The 22722-nt window shown below is 46.1% G+C and overlaps 1 protein-coding gene across 5 annotated transcripts in view; it reads right to left on the minus strand.

Moving 5' to 3' along the window:
- The window catches only part of SMOC1 (SPARC related modular calcium binding 1), a 154778-nt gene that overhangs the window by 19460 nt on the left and 112596 nt on the right, over nt 1-22722 (minus strand). For 4 of the 5 annotated variants that reach the window (XM_041757911.1, XM_041757910.1, XM_041757907.1 and 1 more), the window contains exons 6-8: nt 18033-18122; nt 15952-16032; nt 331-523 (exon numbers count right to left, since the gene is read on the minus strand). In XM_041757911.1, the coding sequence (XP_041613845.1) occupies nt 331-523; nt 15952-16032; nt 18033-18122 (364 nt within the window). The remainder of the gene's footprint in view (nt 1-330; nt 524-15951; nt 16033-18032; nt 18123-22722) is intronic. The other variant, XM_041757908.1, reaches the window with a different exon arrangement.

Here is a 22722-nt window from a genome sequence, read left to right on the forward strand (position 1 = left end):
CTCTGGATCTTTGGGATCCGTAGAACCTAGTGACTCAGGCAGAGCAATAACCTCCTAGCCAAGGAACTGAAGTTCAGCGGCGTTACCTACTTTTCCAAGGTCATCCAGCTAGAAAGGGACGGAATTGTGACCAGAACCCAAGACCCAGGTCTTTCCACCAGAACCTTATCTGCCCATGAGCAGACATGTTCTCATGCCTTGATTTCTACCAGGCCAGGCTAGCAGGGCAATGTGAGGCTAGCCTAACAGGAAGCTGCTTCTCCTACCGCAAGGTCCATCTCAGGGACTGGACAGGCTCGGGGGGCAGGGGACGGGGCCGGGAGGGCTTACCGTGTGGAGGTCCCGGGCAGTGGGCGCCCCGTGTCCACCAGCACACACCAGCAGTAGCCAGTGGACTGGTGGCACTGCACTGGCTTGTAGAGCCCCCCGGGGGCACACTCGGGGATGACGATGCCCTCCCGCGGATTTTGCCTGGCCTCTTCCAGGGCACTCTGCCTCTCCTGGTCACACGAATGGACTTTCTCTGCAAGAGAGGATGCAGCCTGTGGTGACCCTCACTCTCGCGGCTCATCATTGCTGCTTTCTGAGCCAGCAACCTGGCTCCAAGGAACTGGTGGCTGGTGAATCATCACGCAGAGCAGTGGCTCCCACCCCAGCCCATGGTGGTGGTGGGTGGTGGCAGGGTGGCAGGGGGCTGCGGCTGGAGGCCCAGAACCTCCCTGTCGCCGCTCCACGGCCAGGGTTCATTAGCGTCCTCACGCGGTAGGTTCCACTACCCCAGCGAGCCAGCGAGGGGCGGACTGCAGGGCTGCTCCTTATCTGAACAGCAGTTTGCCCCGGGGGTGGAATTTCCTGGCTGTTCTCAGAGTGGTTCCTGCTGATGCGCTGTCTTCTGGCTCCGGGACAGGCGAAGGTGCAGGAGCCTGACCCCTGAGACCTGACAAGCTGACGCGGAATGCCTGTGTGCGTGGACACTCTCCCAAGCCCAGACACAGCAGGACAGAGCCACGGCCGCCAGCCTCGGGGCGGCGATGCTCAGTGCTCAAGAGGAGCAGAAACACGGCCCAACCCCACTCCTTCCCAGGCTCCAACAGGGCCGGGCAAAGTAGGCTTGACAGGGCCCGGCCCATAACACAAGGCTACTCTCTCCAGTGGGGGAGACAAACGCCCACAGGAAGTGTCTACACTCAGCTCAGCAGCCTCAGGCAACATGTGAACACATCTCAACAGCCAGACGTGGTTTCCCTGAGCCAGGCTGAGCCTACGTGTGGTGCCCCATGCCAGGCCTGGCCAGCTCGAGGGCCTCAGCCCCACACGGCCCCTGGCCCCAAAATTCCACCCAACAGCCCACCTGCCTGACTTCCCTTTCATGCTTGGTGTGGTGGTTGTGTCCTCTTTTGTCCTTGCATTATTAAAAAGAAATCGCATTGGGTTTCTTTTCCAGGTATGAAGGAAATTGTGAAGCACCCATAATCCCACCAAAGTTAAACACCTTCCCTAAACTTTTCTTTTGCACAACAACATGAAAATACATATGCACACACCTACTTGGTTTTTTGTTGGTTTTTTTTGGTTTTGCTTCTTCTTCTTCTTCTTCTTCTTCTTCTTCTTCTTCTTTTTTTTTTTTTACAATAAAAGGGATCACAGCATAAACATGCACTATTACTTTCTTTGGTCTCCTTCTTTACTTTATCATATCTTTATTTCTTTCACGAACATGATTCCACAACTTTCCTCTTAAAGAGAACTGGAACAGTCTTGGGCATCCCATGAAATGTTAGGTGCGTTATAAAAATACCATTCATAGAGCCAGGAAGTTTATATCAGCAACCTGGAGACTCATGCTGCTCCCTGAATAGCACAAATGGTCAAAATAACAGCAATTTAGCTCTAAAGGAGCCAAAGCTCTGAAATAATAGCTCCATTAATGATCCAAAAATGAGCAGTACAGATGCTCAACCAAGCAGGTGTACACAGAGATGCAGAGCAGCCCAACGCTGTCTTGGGGAAAAGTCACACAATGGGGGAAAGATTCTTTATCTCACTCCAAAGAAAAATGTTGAAAAGCAATAGGCCAGTGATTCTCCTTGTGGGGGAAGGGAATGTTTCCTTAGGGGCATAAAAGTATCTCAGGGTCAGGAGGCAAGTATGCAGAGCACAGTCACTATGAAAATATAATTTTGAATTTGGAAAACGAATGAAAAAAAAATCTACTGTTTTTATAATGTAAACCCAGCAAAACTAAACAGAATCTCCTTGGCTAAAGGAACAGGAGTTTACAACAGTTGACAGATCTGAGACTAGGGATTCTGACCCTGATCAGAACCACCACCAGAGCAGCCTCTAGAGGCAGCTTAAGTTAAGAAACAGAAACTGATCGGTTGATCGGAGACATAAAGCTGGCTTGAAGGCCTAGGATTTTGACTTGGGCCCCTTCCAGGGATTATGCAAGAGTTTTTCAATAGCTCCCCCAATCCCAATTTGGTTACCTTATTTCCCGACCTCATGTTTCACGCCCTGAGAAAGGCGACAGAGGAGCAAAACCAAAGGAAAACAGTTTTCTACTGGCACCATGTTCGCGTAACAACCTCTGACAGAGGCTTTAAATTAAGACCCTCTGGGCCAACACTCTAAAGCCATAAATCAGGCTGAAAGCAAGAGGCAGAGAGAGTGGGGGGGAAACTCCCCCCAAGGGCAGGAAGAAAGATAACCTGACTGCACACCACTGAGGATCCCGACACTGCAGAAATGTAGAGAGAAGCCATCTAGGAAGAGGCGGCACCCCGTGGTGTGGGGGCCGTGGGCAGACCCCTAAAAGTCCGTGAAGGCTGCCCTGAAACATTTACAGCCAGCTTCCATGGAGGATGCGCGGAGCTCTATGGAGAATAAAAACCACTCAAGTGATAAAGCTGGCTAATTTGGAAAAATGGGGGCTGGTGTGGAATCAGAGAGAAGGCTAAGAGTAGGGTTAAATGCTTGTTTGCCTGTGTGCTTACTACTTTGTGATAGGCCCTGAAAATTCCAGATTTCCCACTAAGAGATAGGAGACCATTTATAATATCACTAACCATTTGTGAAGAGTACCCAGAGAACTTCCCTTCCAACGAGAGAAGATCTCCCTTAAAACCATCTTTTATACTAATAATAGTCAAAGCAAGTATTCACTGAGTAATATGTGCCAGGTGATTGACAAAGGCTTTGCCTGCCTGATCTCGTCATCCATCTGAGCTGGGCACTATTAGTACACCCATTTTGTAGACAGAGAAGCTGAGCTTTGGAGGGATTCATGATTTTCCCAAGTGCACTCAGCCGGAGAGAAGAGCTGGGACTGCAGTTAAGGGCTGCTGACGTCGAGTCTGGTCTGGCTAAATTTTAGACAGAGGTTACTGCCTCTAATCATTTGCTCTGGGAGAAAAATACATTTATTTGTAGTGTGAAGTTCTTCAGATCAAACGCTGTGCAGACCACCCAAATCTGCTGCATCTGAAACCAAGTGTGTAAAATCACGTACTCGTCCATTAACACAGCAACAAACTATTTTTCTCAGCCTAAATACTCCACACGTCTTGTGACCAAGTGTTTCTCCCTCTTTGCTTTAGAACTGAAAACGTAAAGCCAAATTTGTCACTTACCGGCCATTAGAGAACACAGAATGAATACTAATAGCTCACATCTATTTCAGGGCTTATCATGCGCCAAGCTTGGTACCAGGCACTTGACTTATATTAACTCACTTCAAACTCATCACAAGCTTTGAGATTGGTGCTATAATTACCCTCTCTGAGCAGAGAAGGACCCAGGAACACAGGCTGGCGGCACGGCTTTCTCAACGTCATACAACTAGGAAGTCACAGAAAGTGGGTTCCCAGCCCAGCAGTCTCCTGGGTTATGCTCCCCACCCCTCTTCAATACCCTCTCTCACAGCCATATGCTAATCTGATTTTTCTTCTCATCCCAATTTTTTCTTTTACTTGGTTGCTAAATGGTTAGAAAATGGCTTCAGTGAATTACACCTCCTGGTATCCATGCTCTTATGTAGACCCCTCCACATGGATGCTGACCTGCTTTGACCATGGAAAGGGCAGGGGTGACAGTGCACTTCCAGGCCTAGGCCTTCAGGGGCCTTGCAGTTCCACCTTTCATCTTCTTAGAGGCTGCCCTAAGACCAGCACATAAGGAAGCCAGGCCAGCTCACTGGAAGATGAAAGGCACATGGAAGAAAACAGGAGTTGCTCTGTCCACAGCCAGTGCCAACTGCCAGATGTGTGATCTTGGCCATTTTGGCCACTCCTGCCCCATGGACCCTCCAGCTGGATGAGTCCAGGAGTGAGCTCAGATAGAGCCAAAGAAATACCCAGAAAATCCACAAAAACTTTAGAAAGGATAAATTATTTTTGTTGTCAGCCATTAAGTTTTGGCAAGGTTTGTTACATAGCAATACAGTGCAAAACACCTAGACTTGTCAATTCCCTCTTTATCAATTTACCCCTTATGTTAAGGATTTCTGTAGCCCTCTCATTCCCTTTAGTCAGTCAATCAAACAATCAATAATAGATCAATAAATCTGTTATTCCTTCAGTGCTTCTCCAGAGATCATGCAAATACAAATCAATACATACCGAGAGGCATACACTCGTTCTGTATCTGAGGACCCAGAAGCCAGCCCCATCCTCAGGGCCATTGTTGCCTTCTACCCTACTAGGTCACCTCCCAAATGAACCTTGAAATTCACAACTATCAGTTTTCCCCACGTACCAAGAAGTCACCTTGCGATAATGCAAGACAAGGGGTCTACTTCAAGGGTCTCTTCCTGAGCCCTTGGTTCAGAGAGGAAGCTTCCCAGAAGGAGATGCCTATCACTTTAGAACATTCAGTCTCTGCTTAAGAAAGTTCAGGAAAGGATGACAACATCCGAAGTTCTGGTCTGATGGAGCTAAGAAGGGCCAGGCTCATCTGCAAATACTTGAAAGGCATAAGCAGCAGCAAAGAGGAGCAGTTGGGGCTGTCCAGGGGGTATGCAAACACATGACCACATATTCCCACACACTCTTGCACCCCACCTTCACGATCCAATCCCAGATGGTACCAAGGAGAGACAGGAGCCAGGTCATTCCTCACCCAGCAACTGTGCTTCGAGTTTCACTTACAAACCTCTGACTGCCTGAGAGAAGAAATACAATAGAACAGTATCCCATGGAAGAAATGAGGACACAGTCTGGCCCTTGCCACCAAAAAACATACAGCCTTCTCTGCCCCCACCTGCTCTAGCACTAGAGAAAAGCAGACCTGAAGTGGGGCTGGAGGGCCAAGAGGGGGACTGGAGAGGGAGAGACCAGGCTGAACCAGACAAACCCTAAACCCTATCTGCAGGCCCAGGGCACGGGTTCTCCTGTGTCCTGCCAAGACAGGATAAGCATGGAGAACAGCTCTGTCTGCTATGACTAGCCCCTGCCTCTGTGCTTCTCAATTACTCGTGGTAATTAGGAGCTAAGGAGAGCGTGGACAACCTAAATCCTCAGCTAATCCCCAATTCTGATTTTAGCCCAGAGTGTATCCTTTTGTTCTGGGAACTTTTTCTTCTTTATCATTTTTTTTCTTTTTTTTCTTCTTTACTTTTTTCTTTTTTAAACAAAAATGGCCAACAAACATAAACATTAGAAGATTCGAGTTTCAGGTTCTTGGGCTGGTCTTCCTTTCTGGTTGCTGCCTTCCAGAAGAGGAGCTGCTAAAAGAAGGAGCAGAAAGAAAAGCTGAGACACTGGGTAACCCAAATCAGCAGGTATCCGTGAGCCAGGCCCATTGTGAACACTTTGGAGAAAGAGCAGGGGAGCCTCATGGTGATGGAGACAGTGGGGGAGAAGCAATAGTCGAGGCAGGTCAGTAGCAATCAAGGTTCTTCAAAGTAACAGAACCAATAAAAGACCTATAACTACATCTACATCTATACCCAGATGTCTAGATTTGTCTATATCTATATATAGTGTGTGTGTGTATATATCTATATGTGTGTGTGTGTGTGTGTGTGTGTGTGTGTGTGTGTGTGTGTGTGTATGAGAGAGAGAGAGAGATTTATTTTAAAGAGTTGGTTCACATGATCATGGGGGCTGGCGAGTATGAAATTTGCAGGGCAGGCCAGTAGGCTAGAAATTCAAGTAGGAGTGATAGTGCAATCTTAAGTACAAAATCAATAGGTCAGGCCAGCAGGCTGGAAACTCAGGCAGGATTTTTATGTTTCAGCCTGGAAGCAGAATTCCTTCTTCAGGAAATCTGTTTTTGCTTTTAAGGCCTTCAACTGATTGGACGACACCCACCCATGTTATGGAGGGTCATCTGCTTTACTTAAAGTCAATGACTGCAAATATTATCTCATCCAAAAAATACCTTTGCAGCAACATCTAGACTAGTGTAGAAACTAGTCTACTGGTATGGAAAAACTGGGCACTGTAGCCTCGACAAGTTCACACACAAAATGAACCATCACAAGGTAGGTCTACGTGAAAAGTGAGAGAAAGAAAAAAAACCTCAGTCTTCCAGAAAATCATACACAGAAGAACTGAGAAGAGTCACAGGCCATAGAAACTTGCCCTGGGAAGGTGCCTTGATGAATGATGTGATATTCCTAGAGAAAGAACCGGAAGCTCTCCTCCCAGTGGAGGCACTGTTGGTAACTAAGGGTAGCTGCTCAGTCCATCCTGACCAAGAGTTGCTTTTCTGAGAGACAAGGAAATGGGAAGCTGACAGAAGAGAGAATAGCAGATTGAGAGAGGAGGGTGCTCCTGGAGACCTCACACAGGATCCTGAGTGACCCACGTGAGATCAGGGCTCATAGGATGCAGAGGTCAGGGGACTTTGTGGACACAGTTTCTCATACTGATTGGTACTGGGCATGTGCTGGCATCATGTCAGCCTCTGGAGAGGCCACAAAAGTTCTGTAAGACAGAGTAAGAAGAAAGAATTTGCTCTGAGGTCTTAACCCATCCTCACTTCAGGCCTTCCTGCATCCCTGAAGCTTTCCCTGAGGACCCCAACCTACAGTGAGGTCTCCCTCTAATGGAGTCTAGGACTGAGGATCTGTCTCCTCAAGGAGGCTTGGCCATTGGGGCTGCGACTCGTCTGGACTTTAAGTTCCCAAGAGTGAGGACTCTATGGCACCCCCACTCCCACCCCTGGCCCCCAGCTCCTTATTCACAGCAGAACCATGGAGTCTCTATTTAAAGGATACAGAAAGAGTATTTAGTCCAAGAATCTTCTGTTGCTTGAATCCCTGCTATGCCATCTCTAGCCGCAGAATTCTGTTCTAGCCTGACATTTCAGACATGGGCCACCCACCGCTGAGTAAATGCCCAACGGTGGGGCTAAGACCACAGGAGCTGAGAAAAGAATATCTATCCCCTTGACTCATCCTGGAAAATGCTACACTCCACCCTCAGACTATCAAGCCCTGGATTTTCTTCGGGGGGAAAAAATTCAGTCAAAGGTGACCTGCCTGGAAAGCGAGAGGAGCTTATTTATGTTTTACTGCGAAAGGAATCATCCCACCAGGCCAAGAACATTAAGGAAAACACTCGTGTTGTATCGCCCACAATTACCCTGAAACCCCTTCCAATACCACACGCCCACCTAGCCTCTTATCAAAAATGAATGAAATGCTGAACGATAACCCAAAATAAACTGTGTGTTAAAAACAACCTTCCCTAAGTCACAACTAGAAATTCCAGAGGCAGAAGAACTCCCGTGGCCCGGGCCCCCAGGGTCCCTGAGTCAGCAGCTGGGGTGGGAGTCACAGGCCCCAGGCTGGAGCCGGGGAATCTGGCAGCAGAGACAGAGGGGACCACAGACACAGGAGGGGGATGGGTAGGTCCAGGTCTGAAGGCACTGACTTTCCCGGTTTTGAAGGGTCCAAGATGCGGTCTCCAGGGCACAACATGCTTCGGGAGCCCATAATCTTCAGGAATGATTTATGGAACATCGCCAAGCAGGCCCTTTTTGTTGACTTAGCCACATAGAGGTTTAGCACCTATGATTTCAAGCCAACTACGTGAAGAGGTTATTTTTCTTACTTGTGGACTTTGCACTTTTTCACAGGAGGGGCCAAGTGGCCCCTGGAGGACCATTTTTCCAAGCACCATGTGTTGGGCTGGCTCTGCCTTTCCACTGCGGGCCTTCCATCACACCCAGCACCAAGGTGTCACTGGACCATCGCAGATTCCCAAGTCTGAGTCATCGAGGGACTTTGAGAACCCCCTAGAGAGTATGGGAATGCACCATCGCTCAGGGCTCCCCCTTCAGATCAGAGGACAGACAAGGGGCCTAAAAAAGGCAAGGCCCAGAGGACAGGCCCTGCCAGGTCAGAGAAGAAGTGGCCTCACTGACAAACAGAATGGAGTCAACCCCTGAGACTGCGCCCAGGTGTGTAGCAGGTAGAGGTGAGGGTGGGGAGAATAGAAACAGAATATGTGCACATTTAAAACAGTCACCTCTTCCACTGGAATGGGTTTTCCCATCTCTTTAATCTAAAAGCCCTTTCCCCTAGCTAGTGGGCTATTTCAGTGAGGTGAAAATGATACCATCACCCAATCTTAACCTACCGAGGGACTTTGGACTACTTCTCTGGAGGAGGTTACCCCTTCTGATGGGAAATGCTCTTCACCTCTGGTCCAGAAGAGGTAAGGATGGGATCGATGCTCAGTGGGATGGCTATTCCCAAATGCCAGAGGGAACTCAGTACAGTCAGAGGAATAGGAGTGCAGTTGGTGCAGGGACACCTGGGCTTCCTTGGCAAAGCTGAACGCAAGAGTAAGGGCCTAGCACTCCCCCTCTTGCACACTCCACCCCAGGGCCTGGCACAGGGAAGGCTCCGTCATTGTTTCATGGAAGTCAACAACAGCTAGGGTAGAGGTAGTACAGCATGGTGGCCAAGAGCATGAGCCTTAGGATCAGATGGATCAGCCTCTACCATGTGTTGGCTCTGTGACCTTGGCAGTTTCCTTCAACAACATAAGTTCCCAGTTTCTTACCTGTAAAAGCAGGATAATGACAGCACACACCCCACAGAGTCACTAGGGTATTAAATGAAGAATTAGATGTGAAGCATTTAACCTGGCCCCAGAGCCAGTTGTTGAAGGGTTTAAGGTCTTAGCCAGTCTAAGGTAGCAGTGTACCCAGCAAATGTGGAGTGAACCTGGGCTTCCTGATCCCCATGAATAACCAATCTCTCCAGGTGGACCGCAGGGATGAGTAGGGGGCACAGTCTGCTCCAAGTGAAGGCAATAAAGGGGCACACTGCCTATAGGCAAACTAAAAAAAATAATAATGTAATGAAGAATCAGTCTACTTTTTTATGATCGCCATGCCAGCAACTCAAAACAATAGCTACGATAGAACACTTCTCTGCACTAGAGTGGACTGCACCACTGCTGCTTCCCTTTGGCACACCATGGCCCAACAGCCAGCTCCTGCTTTAGACATTCCTTGTATTTCTTCTTCTTAGCACCAGGTAGAGGCCTTGACCTGGACAAGGCCCTTAACTAGCCTGGGCTCTTTTTTGTCATTTAAAATGAAACAGTGGTACTCGAGGACACCCTCTCAAAGCCCACAGTCTTACAATTAAGCAGCATCAGATGCACTTTTCCGCAGCTCAGGGCCCTGATCCAAAGTCTGCCTCCTACGTCCTAGTCGAAGCCAAGCAACAGGAAGGGGTGAAGTGAGGAGCAAGGCTGTTGGGGCTTCCAGGTTCTCCCTTGTACCTCTCAACCCCTGCAGAGTCATACTGTGACTCAGAGCCCCATTTCCAGAACAGAAGCCACCATGCCCATCCCCGATCCCTGATGCAGGCTGAGGGCACCTACTCACAGGGCTGTTTGCAGTAGGCTCCGTAAGTATATAGGGCGCTTTGCTGGGACAAAATGTCGTGGGTGAGGACATGTAAAGGGAAATTACAAACCAACCAGCCTGTCTAAGTAATTTCTCTCTGTGAAACCTAAAATGGCCATGCATGGTTCGCCATCGTTGGAAGCAAGGACCTCTACCCTCCCACACAGAAGAAACTGAGAAGTGGAGGAAAACAAGATATAAATTCTACAGAAGACAGTTCTTCGAGGACAGATGATCCCAATATAGCATATAGGCACTTTTTTTTTTAACTTTTCCCCCAAAGCGTCACTGACTCACATCCCCACAAATTTTAGAAAAGGCCCCATCTCTGCTGCCTTAAGTGAGCTCAGATGACCCTTCCGCCAAAAAGAATGTGAAATGCTTCCCAGTGGTTTTGCAATGAGAAGTACTGAGAAGTGGCAAGCTGTCTTCTTTCTAGTTTTGCTCAGTAACTTCATTGACCTTGATCTGACAAGCTCTGTTCTTTAAGATCAAGAGCTGGCAAATAAAAATTCAGGCAAGAAGGAAGGAGGGGGCACATGCCGGGGCAGGGGTGGGAGCGGAGAATGGACAAGCAGTTTTAAATTTGTCAAATAACATATCATAACTTCACTCTTCATTCCCCAAAACACTAACGCGTGAGTGTGTTTATAAGACAGATACCCTGCCTTCTTGCAAAGCCATTTTATAAATAAACACAGAATGAGGATCCTAGACAAAGCACAGATCATAGTTTACTTCTAGCAAATTGGAAGGAGCCAATTACAGTACCCTAGCAGACCTTTAGTAATTTCAGATTTTTAGTAGCAGAGGTCAAAAGAAAAGGCTAGGGTACATGGTTTTGCAATCAAGACCAAAAAGCATACAAACTCACCTACCGAAAAAAACCTTTGCTGTTCAAGCAAGGCCCAGAGGCCAATCGTATTCTCACTTCAGCTTGTCCCACCACCGTACCCCTATGGCCAAAGCAGATACAGTGGGGTGAAGGAGCAAGATAACTGGGGAAGCGAATTTTAAAACAAGGGGCTGGGCTCTCTGGGGCCTCCAAATGTGTTTATGGCAAATGTGTCTGCAAAGGGAAAACTTGAGAAAGGCCATGTTGCTATGGAGAGAGGCAGAGGGATGACCAGCCTTCCCTGTCTTCAGCTCCATTCTACTGGCCGTGACTGACCAAGACACCTGCAGAAGATAGATGGGCAGACATCCAGAAGGCCAGTTATAGAAATAAACATCAAGGGTTTGTTTTTATACAGATATTTTAAATGCTCACAAGCCCAGACCCGTCCTCGGCTGCTAACGTTAGCGGATTACTCATTCTTCCTTCCAATCACGTCATGTGCAAGGTTCCAGGTGGCTGTGGGGGATTTGCTTACAACGGCTACTGCTGGTTTCCCTGAGAGCTGTTTATTTTTCCAGGCCTCAGGTCATTACATCAGCCCGCGGTTTTTGGGCAGGCCAAGAGCGCCGGTTTGGGGGCTGGGGGATCCGGCTGGGAGGCACAGTTGCCTCAGTGACCCCACATCCAAGTCATAGCAGCTGTCCTGATAGGAGTTTCCCTGGTGAGGAAGGAGCAGTCCAAAATGCCACCAAGGGCCCGCAACAGGCCGGGAGGAGCATGGCTCTGACGCCGGCAGGTAAGAGCAGGGGTGCTGCCAACAGCTTACCTGCCACGTGGATGGTGAGTTAGGCAAATGCTCCCGTGTGTGAGGAGATGGGCTGTTTTTGCAGCAAAACTTAAAGGATATGCATTTCCACCTGTATCCCTGCAGACGACTCTGTCTCTGGGAAACAGCCTCCACAAGCTGCGGCGTTCAGTGATGCCCGGAAGGAAGGAAGCTCTGGCGGGCAAAGAGGCAAGGGAGGAAAAGCAAGTCCTTTTGGATTTCACCCTCAGGGCTGGGTTCTAGGGCCTTCTCGAAATCCCAGATCAGATCATGAAAGAAGTTAACATAGGATAGGCGGCAGGAAAAGAAAGAAAGAGACAGGGAAGGAAGAAGAGAAGTCAAATGACCCCACCAGTGGCTTCAAGAGTTAGCCAGCCACGTGGGGGCAGAGGGAAAGGGCCTATGTACCTTGAGAGTGTCAGTGTGCTGCCCCAAGAGAAGAGTTGAGGCTCACACAACCATATTTCCTCAGAGTATTTTCCCAGACAAGAAAACACAGAATTCTGCTATACAGGGAAAAAAAGGGGAGGGTGGAGAGAGACTTTTATAAATCACAGCTGTAGGAGAGTGTCTGCACGTAGTAAAATTAGAAGCAGTGGGACATGGAATATGGGACAGAGAATGAGACAAAACCTAGTTTTCGTCATTTCTTTAATCTCTTTGCTTTCTTCTATAAAATGTAGATGATTAAAAAGATTTTTAAACTCTGGCTATATTAAGAAATGCCTTGGTAGCTAGCCTCTGATACCAAAAACTCAGTGAGATTTCATGTTTGGTTCTAAAAGCAGAACAGAGTCTCTGGCCAACACTTCTGTCTATGTGAGGAGATGGCTGCTGTCAAGTTCTAGGGTGTTGGCTGGCTAGGTACGTGGTCTTCCTGAATGCAAGAGAAGTCCCTGGTGCAACAGAGACAAGAATCAGAGACAGGAGTTCAAAGAGGCAAACCTATCAATGCTGAGGCTGCCAAGTACTCAAAAGGCAACACTGACCACGGTGAACACAAGACAAAGCCTTCAAAACAAGGATCGACACCTCCAGGAGGAGAGGAGACAGGATAAGTCTGCAGGCATATGTGTCATGTTATTGCAAAGCTTCAGCTGCCCAGTGGAACCTTTCCAACATCAATAGTCCCCAGGCCAGAAAACAAACCTGGCGTCACAGGGTCTGAGTGTGAAAGAAGGATGTTTGGGGTGTAGAAGGAACTGGGATAGCCTTCTCCCTCTGAGAGGGAGTGGGAAAGCTCTCACCTAGACTGGCTTCTGCAACCCACTTCACCCTCCCTACAGGTGGGGGCTGAAGCTCACCTAGCCCCGAACCTCTGGCAAACTGTAATGGGAAACTGCCTCAGGGGCTTGACCCAGAGGCTCTGGTCCATACCAGAGCCGGCTGCCTAGACATGAATTATCATTAAAGTGTTCTCTGATTTCTCATCAAACTGAATGAAATAACCTGAAGAATGGCTGTTGGCACAATATATATAAGATATCCCATCAAGAGTAGCCATTATTTTTTAATTCTTTCATGATATGCCTACTCTGCCTTAGGCACTTCATATATATTGTTGAATCCCAAAAAAAACCCCTGCAAGGCACTGAGAACTTTCTCATGGTCACAGCCTCTCACAGGAAGCTAGCACTAGAAGCCAGGCCTATTGGTTTGTCCAATACCAAAGCCCCTACCAATGCCATTACAAGGTTTACCACTCCTATATACAAATGATTCCCTACCTCTGCCCACAAAAGCCAGTCCTCAGGAAGCTTCCCTGGCATCCCATTTGTGAGAGCATGCACCAGAACAGAATGTTAAAGCTTACAAAAGGTTAATGTTAGACGGGGCAGGGCTATGTCAGCTGCCCAGAGTTCCTGAGCCGATGCAGGCTTCCCTGGGCATGTCAGGAAACATCTCAGGAGGCACAGTCCCTACTTCTGTCTGGCCTATGAGAGGGGCTAAAACCCAGAAAGACACCCATGCCTATGTTCCCATCCAAATGCTTCTATTTCAATCCCATTGGCCAAGGACCAACAAACTGCTTTCTGTAAGGGGTCAGATGGTAAACATTTTGGGTTTTGCAGGCCAGACAGTCTCTGTCACAACTATTCAGCTCTACTGTTGCAACCCCCAAACAGCCATAGACAATATGTAAATAAATGGGTGTGGCTGTGCTCCAATAAAACGTTATTTGCATGAACAAACAGATGGCCACTCACCAATCCCTTCCTATATGTCTTTTACACATAATTCCATTAAAAGGACCAACAGGTACTCAGTATTACCACTCGATCATGATGGAGAAAGTCCTCAGTTTATTAGAAAATGCCTAAGGTATTGATCTCTGATAGTTATTGCTGGTCTCAGTTTCTCCCAGGGAATCTTCAGTTCTCCCTGGGGAGAACTGTTCAGTTCCGAACATAACTGGGGCCAACCAGGGAAACATGAAGGTGGCTGGGTGATGCCAACAAAAGGAAGGTGGTTGTACCTGCCTGGAAACCATTTCTCAATAAGATCCAATACTCATCCAGTTGGAAACTATACAGGGTGAGTAGGAATGGAAAGCCAAAGAACTTGAGTGGAAGCAAACATCCAATAACTTCACATCACCACTTGACTTCCTTCCGAGGAAACAGCCCAAGATGACAAGCACTCCATTCTGCAGAGATAAATCATTTTCTCCAGCCCCACCCCTTACCAGCTGGAACCCGGGATAAGTTACTTCCTCCCTCTCAGCCTCCAACTCTTCATCTGTCAGATGTAGGCGATAACAATACTTATCTCATCAGGTTGCGGTGAAGCTTCAGTGAGATAACACACATCAAGGTGTGCAGGACCTGACAGGATGATTCTGATTTTGATGATGATGGTGATGATGGTCTTTTCTCCTCTGTCCTCCCCCAGAGCAATCAAACACAGTGAGCTAGATTCTATAATAGATATAATAGACAGGCCACAAAGCCCTTGCCCTCACGGAGTTTAGAGCTTAGGCAGAGAAATTAGCCACCGGTAGATGAAAAAGAAGCAATTTCTAGAAGCGACTGCTGAATGTCAAGTGAGTGTTCCAGGCAAACGGTGCTGTAGAATTTCAGAAAGCGCTGACCCTCATTCCTGCCACTGGTCATAGAGTGAGAATGAAGCCTCACCCTGGGCTTTGCAGCCCTGTTGGGGGCAGGGGGATTCAGGGAACAGGGGGACCAGTGGTGGATGTCACTTTCAAGTACCCCAGGCACCAAAACCATGTCTCGTTGACTTACCATATTTGCCTAACAGCAAGAAGGGAGATGGAAGAAGGTTCTACAAAGAAGCTTTGGCTCACAATGACAAATGAATTCTTTCCCGATTAAAGAATTCTCACTGTAAACGGTATCGTTAACATTCCCAATTGCCTACCACAACCTCCCAACCCCATTATCCCATACTTTCAGCTTTTATCAAACAGGGAACCAGAGAACATGCAGAGGTACTGACCAGCCCACATCACTGAGAAAATCAACTAAAGCTGCATGGATTCAGCTCAAGGGGTAACTCACTTCTTACACTCAGGTTCCCACCCTACCATCTTTAGGACAGAGAAGACTAAAGGGGGCTGATGACAGCCCACTCATTCATTAACAGTAAAACGCTGCCCATCAGTTCAAAGGATGTATCTTTTGTTTATAGACCTTGATACCCATAAGGAAAAAATGATATGGCTGAAATGAAATTCACCAAATTTATGCAGGCATAAATTATGCAGAGGGGCATTTCTCATAATGAAGTCTTAGGCTGAAAGAAGGATGATTTCCACACGATGAAGATACAGACTGGGTTTGTTAACACATTTTCCTGTTGGTGGACATCTGGTCTTTATGATGATAAATGAGCTTTATTGACTTTGGTTTTCATAGATGATAAATGAATTCAGTGAATGAGTCCTACAAATCTGATCACCCTCCAAAAATTATCACATTTCTGCAGGGGGTTCAGCCAGTACCAAAACCCGACCACTCACAAGACCCTCAAAAGATCAGATGAGAAAAGACATGAATGTAAGCAGCTATTTGAGCCTTAAAAAATGCATAGAACTAAGCCTCTTATGACCTGAAGTCCAACTTTTCCATGCCAGATCATTTTTTTTAATTCTTCTGCATGGCATATAAAGAATCAATTAAAATAGTCAATTAAAATAGAGTCAATTAAAACAGTCAAAAGATTTTTTGCTAAAAGGATCAGCTACTCACAAAAGATGATCCCTGAGCTATTAATTGAAGAAAATTAAAGTTGTAAGGGATTAACTCATGTAATCTCATTTTACAGCTGTAGAAGTTGAAGACAAGACAGGTTAGATGATTTGCCCAAGCCCACACAACAGGTGGTGGGGGAGCAACCATGGGGCAACCCCAGGCAAATCAGGCATGTATCCAGTCCCGGGCAGATTCTTTACCTGAATTTCTTATGTTGGTGTTGTTCACTTTGGAGTCCTTGATTACCAAGTGCTTAATCCATAGAGTAGGGGCTGTAATTTCTGGGGGAAAAAAAGAGAGAGAAAAAGAAGGACAGAAAATAAAGTCTAGGCAAAGGGAGTAGTTAACTTGAAGTATGATCCCCAGACTCAAGGAGATTTTTCTAAAGCCTGAGGCATCAAGGCTTTGAGTTTCCTCCCTCATTTCACATCCACTTTGTCCCAATGCCCTCTCCCTTCTCACTACAGAAGCTCCCCTCCCTGCCAGCTCTTAGGAGCCAACCAGGGCCTCCCGTGCTCAGGGGCAGAGTGGTCTAAGTCCAGAGGCGCTGAGCTGCTCCATCCAGGAATAAAAATATTATCCCAGGAGGTGAGGAGCATGGGCCAAGCCAAGTCTCTCTCAGCTGCTTCCCTGGATGAAGATTTAAAGGGGATAAATCAACAAATGAATGCCAAACAAACCACAGAGACCATTTTGGAGGAAATGGCTGAGCCACAACAGATTTCAGCTTGCTGAGACTCTGTTCCACGTGGGAAGGAAAGTGATGAGTCCAATGTGTGCGTCAATATCCTTCCTAATGGTTTCTTGTTGAACAGAGGCTGAAAGCCTCCATCTAGAAAGCTTGCTGGGAGCCTCTAGGCCCTTCAGGGCTTGGGTCACACAGTGGACTAGTGATATTATAAGAATCAGGAGGACCCTGAACACACTGTAGAGTGATTAGTTCTTCAGTGAGATTGTTGGAGCAATCTCCCAAGGTGACATGGTCTCCATTTCCCATCTGATCCCCCAGGATCCCAGACTTGCCAAAAATCCAGGAGATTTGTGGATCACAGAAACATCTGAATTTCTAGACATCAATACATATATATGCATTCCACTAAATGACCAGTTGTAAAGGATAGCTCACATTTCAATCCTTCTATCTAGAGCTGACCTCTGCTAGGGACATCCGTAGTGACAGTACCAACCAGTAGCACAATTTCTCTTTATTCCTGTCTCCCTGTCCAGTCTCGTGATTCAGGCGGATACACCAGCTGAAAGCTGCTCAAAGGTCACTGCATATTGCACTGAGAGCTGAACCTTGTTGTCAGACTTTCCAGAAACTGCACTCTGCCAAGCTTCCTACTTCTCCTCATGGGAACCTTGAGTGCATAGCAAAGCACACTGAAGAATGCAGGCCATGAGCAGCTCAAACTTAAATAGAGGCCAGCCTTCTGCACCCCATGCTCCTTCTGTCTACTCCTCATACCTCCAGGAACATCCAGCCTCTTTCTTGCTAACAGCCACACTATTTCTCTTCCCCTAGAATTCTCTCAAATGCCTGGACTCAGCTCTCAAGGTCCAACTTAGCCAAACCAGGTCCACCAACCAATCTCTTTCCTCCTACTTTCCCACTATACCCCATTCCCACCATACTCTCCCCTCTGTCCACACCAGTTCCCCCACTGCAATGTCCTGATTCTTCCCTTCCCCTTTCAAGGTCCAATCCAGGTCCCATCTCTTCCCATAGCCTTTTCCCCAGACTGCTGTAAGTTCTTTCTTCCACAGACGTCCCTTATGATAAAAACTGAGACCATATAATTTAACACATAAAGCTCTCCAATAGTTGTCACTGTCTTGAGAGCAAAGGCTTCATCTTATCTATTCCTTCTTGGTCACCCAGAGGCCTAGCACAATGCTGGGCACAGAGAAAGGACTTTTAATGTTGGTTCATCTACTGAAGGGACATGCTGGCTTGTCTTTCTCAGCCATTGCTCCTTGGTCTTGGCAGCTCAAAGGGTCCATCCAGGCTGTGTTATTGTTGGACAGCAACAGCCACGCAGGAAGCCTGGCTAGAACAGAGAGCCTTTCCAGAAGTAGAGAGTGTACCAGTTCCTGGGAGGATTTGCATTTTTTTAAAAGGTTAAAACAACGCAGCCTAAACTGGGAAAAATTGAAATTAAAAAAGAAAAAAAAAACTAATAATAAAGCTTATATAAACATCCAAAGGAAAGACATTCCTCAAATCTAAAAACGGGTGGGAGAATATGAGTCGGAAGTAATGCATAATACAAGAGCTTACCATCTCCATCAAACACAGGCTGAGTCTCCATCGTGGGTGTCGGTTTAGACCCGTCATCTGAATTGAGGGTTAAAAAGAATCGAAAAGAGACTACCATTATTGAGGTAAATACTATCTACTCTCCAGCACTGTTGAATGGTTGGGGTTTGCACATGGCCCGGCCAAGTCCCAGTGAAGAGACCAAAGAGAAAGGGAAGAAAGAAAGAAAGAAAGAAAGAAAGAAAGAAAGAAAGAAAGAAAGAAAGAAAAAAAGAAAGAAAGAAAGAAAGAAAGAGAAAAAGAAAGAAAGAAAGAAAGAGAAAGAAAGAAAGAAAGAAAGAAAGAAAGAAAGAAAGGAAGGAAGAAGGGAGAAGGGAGAAGGAAGGAAGGAAGAGAGAGCAAGGAAGAGAGAAAGAAAAGAAATAAAAGAACCACCGAGAGGCACCATTAGTAAGACAAACCCAGGTACTGTGTTCACCATCCCAGGGGAGGGACAAAAGGGAGTTCAACTATCATGGCTTTGGAGGGCCCTTCGTCATCAACCCACATGCACCAGCATGATGACTCTGTCAGCCCCTGAGCCACCCCACAGGAAAGCTGGGCTAGGGGGTTGGTGGGCATCTTCCCCAGCAGCCCTGGATTTTTGGCCAGGCATGTTAGGATAAGGTTGGCATACTTTATGGCATCAAATTCTGGTGTCTCCAGTTCCTATCCTGCCCCCTTGTGAAAGGTACCAGCCTAGTACCTAGTGGCCCTCATTGAAGAGCTTAAGGAAAACAAGAAATGGTGGTGCTATAGTCTCCTGAATACCTAGCTAATTCTCTATCCTCCCCTAAAAAGGAAGAGAAGGCAGGAAGGACCATCCTCTCTCCAGTATGCTAAACTGAAGAGAATCAGGAACCCTTAGAACACTTTTAATTGTGAAACATCATGTCCTCCAATTCCCCGTGAGAAGTAGAGGCAAACAAAATAGAAGGGAATGTGAGAAACTGCACCCTGGATTTGCTTTCAAATTTCTACCATAGACGACAGGAGCAGGAAGTTCCAGTAACAAAGTCCTAATGCACATCATTCCAGCTAGTGTTGGCAGCTCTCTGCAGAACAAGAACCTCTGCAGGTCAGGAGTGAGTGTAGATGTTACCTACCTTTCAGGACTCTGAGTTACTTTCATCAAGATCCCCAAAAGTGGGAGGGGATCCCCACTTTAGTGTAGGGCAGTGTTTCTCAACTTTTTTTCATTATTGCCCACCTAAAGAACATTTTTAGACTTTTTCCCTAATCATCTTCCTAATGAAATATTAATAAAACAGAAACACTGTATATTTATTGATGTACTGTAGGTATATCTGTACTTTATACATAAAAAGAGCAAAAATTCTTTTGCCCCTCTGCCCCCTCAATCAATTTTGCCTTCTTGGTGTCTCTGACCCCATTGAGAACACATAGTTTAGAGATTTCTCTGTTTCTCCCTAGGCAGGGGAGAGGAAGAAGAACCCCGTGGTCTCAGGCAGTGTGATGATTATACCATCCCCCAGAGATCTTTTACAATTGAACACTATATTCTCCAAGCATTAACTTTATTTCCTATCATTTTATTCACATATTTGTTTTATATGTATTTATTTTTATGTATTTATTTGTTTTGCCAATGGTTATTATTTTTAAGCTTTTGGTTATTATAATTTGTATTTATTTATTTATTTTTACGGAAGAATAATTAACATACAATTTAATATTAGTTTCAGGGGTACAACATAGTGATTTGATGTTTACATAGGTTACAAAATGGTCACCACAGTAAGTCTAGTTACCATCTGTCACCACACCAAGTCGTTGCAATATTATTGACTATATTCCCTATGCTGTACGTTACATCCCCATGTCTTATTTATTTTGTAACTTGAAGGTTGTACCTCTTAATCCTCTTCATGTAGTTCATTAACTATGGAGAATGCAAGTTCTCAGTCTCTGAGACGCCAGTCAGATCACCCATAATAACAATCCTCCACCATTTAGAACTCCCAAAACCTTTGGCCGACTTCCCTACATCTTATCAGGGAGGGACGAAAAACAGAGTTCTGATCCCTTTCTTGCACCAACACCCCACCCTTGGGATCTGCAGCCTGGCGAGCTAGAGAGACCCTAATCATGGCTGGAGGCTGAAGCCAGCAAACCGACAGTTGCGTGACACATGACCCTGCTATTATTCTCCTGTGCTGACACCAAGACCCAACTCCCACAGGGGCCAAGGCAATCCTGAACTATCTGACAATCATCCCAAGGAAGGAGATATAGTAGGGGGAGAGTTAGCTTGCTGTATATCTTATTTGCCTCAAACTGGAGTCCAGAACAGGCATCTTTTGATGCAAAACTGTGTCAGTTTGATCTGGAAGTCATTGAGGGAGAATAAACACAGAGCAGAACCACACAATGTCACTTTTTTTTTAACAGCATCACTTCCCCTGACTCTATTAACACCTCTTTCCATTGAATTCAATGAGCCACTGAATGAAGTCTTTTGGCAGCTGCAATGCACATTTGGTTGCTCCTGCTGGATGAAGAGTTCACAGTTTAAATAGCCCAGCACGATGTGCTCAGCCCCTCCATACGGAGTGGCTTCACTTTAGGGGTCTTATGGGTAACAAAGGGAAAGTGAGAAATCAAACATTCCCAGAGGGACAATGGTGAGATCCCCAGTGAAAAAATAGGTCATGCAATATTTTAATATTCAACTATAATCTCCCCATACTCCAAGAGCTGTATCTTTCTCTGAAGTAGAATAACAGAAAACATTCTTATTTCTCCCATCAGCCAGATGAGAGTCTGGGACTGCCCATCTGGTGTAGTAATCAGCAAAGGTCTGTTGCTCAAGGAGAGGAAGAAGTATTTCCAGTCTCCCAGGGACGTTTCACACTTCTGCAGGCTGAGGACCTCCACGGTTGCCCAGATGGAGGCCCAGGGCCCACATCGCATGAAGGCACGTGCTGGGAGAGAATCTTCCTGCAGGGCAAGGTCACCAAGGGTGAGGAGATACAGCTGTGCTGCCACAATGGAGGCCCCAGGTGGAAATCTTTATGAAGTGAGAAAAGACAGAGTGCTGCACTGCCAGGAGAACCACCTGTGAAATTCAGCTACCCAAAGGATGAGAAGCCAAGCCAAAGCCAACAGGACCCTCTGACCATCATCTCCGGGCACCTGGGCACCTGGCTCCCACCCCAGCAAACAAGCGCACCCTTCAACCAAACACAGGTCCAAGGCTTGGGTCCAAGGTCCACATCAATTCTGCTTCCTGGCAAGGCTTGGGACAATACCAGGCCCCACACTGAGTCCTGAGGAGAAAGAAAAGCTTCCACTCAGTCTCCCAGTCTCCAGTGGAGTCACACTCCAGATCCTGGCTTTACATCCAACAAAGTGGGCAACCTGAACGCCTCACTTTTCTGGGCAGTGATATCCTATTCTAAAAATGAAGGATCTCTGCCTCCCCAGGCTTGGAATAATGTGCAGAAGTAAAGACTTTAAAGGCCTCAGGACACTATATATGAGCAAGGACTTTAAAGGTATAAATACCATGAGGACAAACCATCCTATCCAACTGCTAACTTTTAAGAATGGATTTACAAAATTAAAATCCTATCAAAGTTTTTAAATTAAAAATATAAAGTAAACTTTTAACTTAGTAAGAAGATGAACAGCCTAATTTTAAAATGAACAAAGTATTTTAATAGACATTTCACCAAAGACAATGCATGGACAGCTAGCTAATGGATACATTAAAGGATGCTTAACAAGATTAGTTGGTAAGAAAATGCAGATTAAAACCACAATGAGGAGGGACATCTGGGTGGCTCAGCGGTTGAGCATCTGCCTTCAGCCCAGGGCCTGATCCTGGAGACATGGGATCGAGTCCCACATTGGGCTCCCTGCATGGAGCCTGCTTCTCCCTCTGCCTGTGTCTCTGACTCTCTCTGTGTGTGTGTGTGTCTCTCATGAATAAATAAATAAAATCTTGAAAAAAAAAAAAAACACAATGAGGTACCACCATGTACCTACTTGAATAGCTAAAATTTTAAAAATAGGAAATACCAAATGTTGGCAAGGGTGAGGAGAAACTAACATCCTTGTTCATTGCTGTGGGAATGTAAAATGGAGTAGCCACGTTGGCAATTTCTTTAAAATGTTAAATAGAAAATTACTGTTTGACTCAGAAATTCCACTCTTGGGAATCCATCCAAGAAAAAGAAAAATATGTCCACTCAGACAGGTATGTAAATATCCATAGCAGCATTACTTATAACAGCCTCAAACTGGAAACAATCCAAATGTTTGTCAGCTGGTGAACAAATAGTGATATATATTTATCCATATAATGGAATATTGCTCAGCAATGAAAAAGAATGAATTCCTAATACATGTGATGATATATATAGACTTCAAAAATATTAGACTACATGAAAAAAGCCAGGTACAAGTATTACATATCGTAAGATTCCACTTAGATTAAATGCCTACTAAAGATAAGTCTACAGAGACCAGACATGTAGGTGCCTGGGGCTGGAGGAGGTAGTGGATGTAACTATAAATGGGTACAAGGTTTCTTTTTGGAATGATGGAAATATTCCCTGGGAACAGCTATACAATGCTCAAAACGTGCTAAATTTGTTGAACTGTACATTTATGACGGGCAAATTTTATGGTATGTAATTATGCTTCA

This window comes from Vulpes lagopus, chromosome 6 (assembly GCF_018345385.1).
Source record: "Vulpes lagopus strain Blue_001 chromosome 6, ASM1834538v1, whole genome shotgun sequence".
Lineage (NCBI taxonomy): Eukaryota > Metazoa > Chordata > Mammalia > Carnivora > Canidae > Vulpes > Vulpes lagopus.